The sequence below is a fragment of the Arachis hypogaea genome, chromosome 1 (assembly GCF_003086295.3).
Source record: "Arachis hypogaea cultivar Tifrunner chromosome 1, arahy.Tifrunner.gnm2.J5K5, whole genome shotgun sequence".
Lineage (NCBI taxonomy): Eukaryota > Viridiplantae > Streptophyta > Magnoliopsida > Fabales > Fabaceae > Arachis > Arachis hypogaea.
The window spans coordinates 76,522,012-76,528,600 of NC_092036.1; the positions used below are offsets into that span (position 1 = coordinate 76,522,012).

Genomic DNA, 6,589 nt, shown 5'->3' on the forward strand with positions numbered 1-6,589 from the left:
TAGTTTTATTGTGTTATTTTAATGATAATTAGACTTTTACCTTTTTATCTTATCACTTTTTTTTTAATTTTAGAGGTGCTTAATCCGGTTTAATAAAACAAGTTAACCAAATCGAAGGAAATAGTCGTTGGCTTCTTTGTTTTATTTAATAATCTTCATAACATTCTGCAGTGGATTTATTAGGATAAGATCTGCTGAAGTATCATTAAACTAACGTGGCTTGCTTGACTATTAAATTAGTGTGTGTGTGTATATTCAAATAAAAATAAATTCGTCATGTTATTTATTTCTCCAATTGCTCTGTTTTAAAGGTGAGCAATTCTAGTTTAATGACTGAAATGACATTTCATCTTTTGTCTTCATAATTTCAAACAATGAAATCACTGTATCATATCATCAATTCCAAAATAATGGCTTTCATTTATTTTTGTTTTCCATTTGGTGCATAACTTACATAGAGAACTAATTACATGCACCAAAATTGCTAGAGAATTGTACCACAAAACCTTTTATTTCCAGGGAGTAACAGAGATTACAACAGGGCAAGCAGTAAAACAAGTAGAAATTTAGAATCCACAATGCAAAACATGCCTCTTGGTCATTTATTTTGTCCTCTTCAACTATTCCACTCCTGAGAAATCCAAAACTTGTCTTCTTATTTTTGTCAAATGTTTAAATTGACAGTAACTAACTCTTTTTTTTTACGCAAAAAGTATTAGTCTCTAACATTTTCTTATATAATTATATTTATCTGTTTATGTCTTTATTTATGTATTTATAATTGGATTTTGTATTGATTACCAAACACCAGCTATTAGCGTTTGAGAAGTGAAATCAATTGAATTAAAGTGAAAAAGGAAAAACTTGGAAAATGCAGCCCCACCAATGGGGTGTCTCGGTCTATTATATGCGCTGGTGCCTAGTGTTTTCATGGTGTGGCACTGCCATCATCAAAATTATAAAACCTCATATTTACACACTCTCTCTCTAGTCAGGAGTCAGGACCAGTTGTTTTATAATTTGATAAAAACGTGAATTCAGCCAACAAAGTTTGTGTTTGTGTGTTTTGTTCTCTCTCTCTCTCTCTCTCTCTCTTTCCTTCTCTTTTGTATGGACATGAAAGGATATTCAGTTTCCTCGACAACAAATCATAGGAATAAGCCATTTTTTGCAGCTTCCATTCACACAACAAAACAACAACTAACAAGACCCCAAAAGATTCATTCTTTCAAATTGGCTTCTTTTTCTTATTCTTATTCTATACCTATGCTATTACCGTCCCTTGTTCTGTTGCTTCTTCTTGTTCCTTCAGTACACTCTAATTCAACTTACCACATTGCCACCAACAACTCTTTTACGCCATTCTTGCGTTTAAAGAGAATAAGACAGCATTTGAGCAAGATCAACAGACCTCCTCTCAAGACAATTCAGGCATTCCCTCTTTTTATTATTCTCATGAATTTTAGTGATCTGAGTTTTATGTTTATTCTTTTCTTTTTCTTTTTCTGGCTGCAGAGTCCAGATGGAGACTTGATAGATTGTGTCTTATCTCATCAGCAACCAGCTTTTGACCATCCTAACCTTAAAGGACAAAAACCATTGGTAATAAATTTCATCCAAACTCATTTGATTTCATTTTAAAAGAAAAAAAAAATGGAATATTCCAAATGAGAGTGAGAGAGTTTGAGAGGTTTAAGGTTTAACAGGAGCCACCAGAGAGGCCAAAGGGATATGAAGAAAACAATGATAATGTAACTGAGAGCTTCTTCCACCAGCTTTGGACTCATTCCGGTGAATCATGTCCTCATGGAACCATTCCAATCCGAAGAACAACTGAACAGGACATTCTCCGGTCCAGTTCTATCCGGCGATTCGGAAGAAAGCCGAGAGGCGTACGCCGAGACTCAACCGCCTCCGGCCATGAGGTTACTTTTGCATTTCGACTCATTTGCTTTCATCCTACTTTTCTCTCTTTTGAGTTCAATAATTCAAATGATTGTGAAATGCTGCAGCATGCAGTTGTGTTTGTGAATGGAGAACAATACTATGGAGCAAAAGCAAGCATAAATGTGTGGGCCCCAATAGTAACTGATCAATATGAATTCAGCTTATCACAAATATGGGTTATTGGTGGATCCTTTGATAATAATCTCAATACCATTGAAGCTGGATGGCAGGTATGTCTATTCTTCATCATATTCTTAATTCCATTCAATCATCACCCATATCAATATTCCCTAATAACCTTCTATTCTTTCAGGTCAGTCCTGAGCTATATGGAGATAATTACCCTAGGTTCTTCACTTATTGGACAGTAAGTATTGCAATTAATTTTTTTTTTATTTTCAATAAATTCTCAATTTCGTCCCTAACTTAGAATAAAATAAAAAACCAACAGAAAATATGTTTTTTTTCTTATTTCCAAATTTGTTTGAAAAAAAAAAAGAGAAAACAAAAGATAAAAATAAAAAACAAAAATTTGTTGTTACTGTTTTCTTTTTTTTTTTTTTACAAAATTTAAAAAAACAAAAGATACCAAAAATAAAAACACAAACTAAATGCACCTTATAGCTATTTTTTGGGATAGTAAATATGTTAGTGCCTTGTTATGTATGAATCTTACAAAAAAAAAAAAAAAAGACTAATTTGTTATTCTTTTTAGAACATCCAAGGATGAGTATGTTCTCAATGCTGTTAGTTGGATACTAGATAAACTGATAAAGGGTCTATTTTATTTTTCTTTTATTATTTTTGTAGGCTCATATTTACTTTGCCACCTAACTGATTTGTTCTACTTAACAGACAGATGCATATCAAACAACAGGATGCTACAACTTACTATGTTCAGGATTTGTCCAAACTAACAACAGAATAGCAATAGGGGCTGCAATCAACCCAAGATCAGCTTACAATGGAAGACAATTTGACATTGGAATAATGGTTTGGAAGGTGAACATTAATAACACTTTCCTTTTCTTTCATTTAATTCAATAATTCAGCATCAATTAAAGAGAAAAATAAGGTCCATTTCATTAAACACACAATGCTTACATAAAAGGTGATTTGTTAATTGTTTCTAATATATTTCACAAATTCTAGCATTCTTTGACAAAAAAAGTTAGACATGCATAATCCAATGAAGGCACATAAAAATTTGTATCTATGTAAAGCAATAATTGGGTTTGCTTTCTTTTCTTTTTTCTTTCTTTTGAATTTGTATTCATTTTACTGTTATTGAAATGGAGGATTCCCTTGCTTTCCTTGTACTAGTTAGTGTCATTCATATTGGGGTCCTGTTCACAACTCTATACAGGGTCCTTTCCCTTATACCTTTATTAAAGCAACACTTCACAGCTCAACCTTTGCCTTTTTTTCTCGACCCTAAAAAAATTTAAAGCAAAACTTTCCTTCCTGCTTTCTTTTTCTCATTTATGCTTTCTTCCATTGCTATTATTAGTAGTGTTGAACAGCCAATTCTTTGTAATAACATCTAAATTAATAAGTTTTGTGTTTGTAATTATTATGCCTACAAAATAGTGAATGTTACACTCAAGTTTTATAATAATAAGTCGTATATATTTTGTCTATTACTTGTTATCCGTTACTATTAATGTTTCTATTTAATAATTGTTTTAAGATAAAAATACATAAATATGGTGGAATTGCATATTTTTTAGATGAAGACAAATACTTGAACATGAAAATTATCAATAAAGTTTAACCGAATTTTTCATTTATCCAAAATTTAGGAGTTGTATAGATAAAATCATTTATCCAAAATTGTATTGAGACTCTTACCAAACAACAATTTTGAAAATGTATCAAAAAGATGATAGTGACAGATAAAAAAGACAAAGGAATAATATGAATATCTGATTGCACTTAATTAGTAAATTTTAGTAGAGAAATATTTGAGAATCAATATCTTTTATTTATATTAGTCAATACTTTGAGTTAACAGTTTATTTTTATATTTTTAAAATTTAAAATTTAAAATTTAGTATTTAAGATTTATAATTAATTAAGTGCTAGTAAAAAATAATAAATTTTGTTAGTCATGATACACTGCTCATTTTAATAATTAATATATACTATGATGAAATTCTAAGGATATTCTTAATTAATAATATGAAGAAAATTTGTATGTGGTGTGTAGGACCCCAAGCATGGACATTGGTGGTTGGAATTTGGGTCAGGGCTACTAGTGGGATACTGGCCAGCATTCTTGTTTAGTCACTTGAGAAGCCATGCAAACATGGTTCAATTTGGTGGAGAGATAGTGAACTCAAGATCAAGGGGTTACCACACAGGCACACAAATGGGGAGTGGCCATTTTGCTGAGGAAGGTTTTAGAAAAGCAGCATATTTTAGGAACCTACAAGTTGTTGATTGGGACAACAACTTGCTCCCTCTTTCTAATATTCACAAACTTGCTGATCATTCCAATTGCTATGACATTAGGGAAGGGACAAATCATGTTTGGGGAACTTACTTTTATTATGGAGGTCCTGGAAGGAATGTTAGATGCCCTTGAAATAAACAAGCTCTTTAAGTATAGGTTTCTCTATTATAATTATAAATATATATTCTTTTTCTTTTTGTTCCATTTTGCCCTTTTGGGGGGTTTTTGGTTTCATTATAAGCTGATAAGTGATCACATATGGTTTGGCTATATTTGTTATTATTGCCATAGTTTTTTTTTTCTTTTTAACTAATAGGTTAGAGAATTTATTTTTGTTTTTTTGTGGGTATGATGTAAATCTATGAAAAAAGGTATGTGATTGTTTGTCAATTTATAACAGTAAATTTGAGGAGTGTTATGTTTGTTTCTCTATTGAAATTAGTATTTAATTTTCACACATCAACCGTATAAAAATATTTTATGCAATTATCGTGTATTGACATATTTAATGGAAGTAACTCATTTTTAAATTTACTACTAATTTTTAAAAAAGTATATATAAACATATAAATTTAATTAAATAATTATATAAAATTTACTGTAAATTATTAAAATTAAACTCCTGGCATTATCAAAGAAATAAATCTTACATTCTTCTTTGAATAAAAGACAAATAGGTCTCTGGCCTTTTAAAACATAGACATTTTCGTTTTTCAAGATTGAAAAATACATTTCGATCCCTCACCATGTAAATTCCGTGACAATTATGTCTTTCCATGGAATTGATACTCGAAACGGTAACGGAGATTGCTGAGGTGGACGGGTGAAGAGTGATGTGTCCGTTACGGTTGCTGAAGTGGATGGGAAACAAATTGTTGAAGGACAAAATTGATCCTTAATGGCCAAAACGACCCCGTATGCATCCCCCACTTTCATGCACATCATCCCAGACCTCTTCTTCTTCTTCTTCTTCCATGGCAGTTTCATCGTGCCCTTTCTTCCTCTCTCGTCTCACAGACCTTTCACTCCACAACCCTCTCCACCCTCCAAAACGAGTGTGAACGATGAAGGTTTGATCCTGATTTCACTTCGGTGCTTAACCTAACGTGGCTCAAGTTTCGTGGATGCCGTGAGATAACGGAGGCAGGAATGGCCGCTGTTGGCGAAAACTGCAAGGCGTTGAAGAAGCTATCTTGCGCTTTGTGCGTGCTCGGCATTAAGGGAATCAACGCTGTCGTTAGCCGTTGTCATGGTTTGGAAGAGCTCTCCGTTAAGCGGCTGTGTGGGACCCACGATGGCGAGGAGGCGGTTGGTTCCGGAACGACGTTGGTGACTTCTGTTTGCTTGAAGGAGATCGTGAATGGCCAGAGTCTTGCACCCCTTATGATTGGGTCAAAAAGGTTTCGATCTTTGAAGGTAATTGGGTGTTTGGGGGATTGGGATGACACCCTTGAGAAGATTGGGAACCTCCACGCTGCGTTGGTTGATGTTCACCTTGAGAAGATTCAAGTTAGCAATGTGGGTCTTGTGGGTTTGTGTTTGAGTTTGGACACTTTGCACATTGTAAAAATCGTTGAGTGCTCAAATGTGGGTCTCAATCTACTTGCTGAGAACTGCAGAATGTTGAAAAAGTTTCACGGTGATGGGTGGAGAACCAATAGGATTGGTAATGATGGTTTGATTTCTGTTGCCAAACACTGCATTAACTTACAGGAACTTACTTTAATTGGTATCTATCCAACATCTTCGAGTCTTGAGGCAATTGCTTCCAAATGCAAGGCTTTGGAGAGGTTGGCACTTTGTGGGCTTATGTTGCACTCAAGAAGCTTTGCATTAAGGGGTGCCATATATCCAATGTGGGGATTGAAGCTCTTGCTTATGGTTGCCCCAATTTCATTAAGTTTTCTGAGTAGCTAGTAGCTTTGTTTCTACTGCTGTTAGTTAGATGCATTTGCTAATAACCTCGATTGGTTCTGTTCGGCTGTTCTTATTATTTGTGTTGATGGTGATACTAGCTTTGTATTACAAGAAGAAGAAGAAGAAGAAGAAGAAGAAAAAAAAGAAGAATTTTGAGGGACGAAAATGTCCACTTTTTAAAAGGTCAGGGACCTATTTGTCTTTTATTCTTTTTCTTTTGATGATGAAGTTGATTTAGGATTCGTTTGAAAAGCTTTAAGATCTATTTTT

General features: G+C 33.4%; 1 protein-coding gene and 1 pseudogene across 1 annotated transcript; both read left to right on the forward strand.

Moving 5' to 3' along the window:
- The first annotated feature begins 809 nt into the window (after positions 1-809).
- Positions 810-4,832, forward strand: LOC112806032 (protein neprosin). Its single transcript, XM_025747325.3, has 7 exons — positions 810-1,431; positions 1,516-1,602; positions 1,707-1,925; positions 2,013-2,177; positions 2,261-2,314; positions 2,803-2,949; positions 4,157-4,832. Exons 1-7 carry the CDS (start codon positions 1,111-1,113, stop codon positions 4,532-4,534), a joined length of 1,371 nt encoding a protein of 456 aa, XP_025603110.1. The 5' UTR covers positions 810-1,110; the 3' UTR covers positions 4,535-4,832.
- A 468-nt stretch (positions 4,833-5,300) lies between these two features.
- On the forward strand, positions 5,301-6,315 carry LOC112738328 (F-box protein SKIP2-like; annotated as a pseudogene).
- The last annotated feature ends 274 nt before the right edge of the window (positions 6,316-6,589 follow it).

Bases quoted from the DNA above. Each gene is read 5' to 3' on its own strand.
- LOC112806032 (XM_025747325.3), top strand. From the start codon at position 1,111: ATGGACATGAAAGGATATTCAGTTTCCTCGACAACAAATCATAGGAAT. The intron at 2,178-2,260 runs GTATGTCTATTC...CTATTCTTTCAG, and splicing joins CCATTGAAGCTGGATGGCAG to GTCAGTCCTGAGCTATATGG. The intron at 2,315-2,802 runs GTAAGTATTGCA...TCTACTTAACAG, and splicing joins GGTTCTTCACTTATTGGACA to ACAGATGCATATCAAACAAC.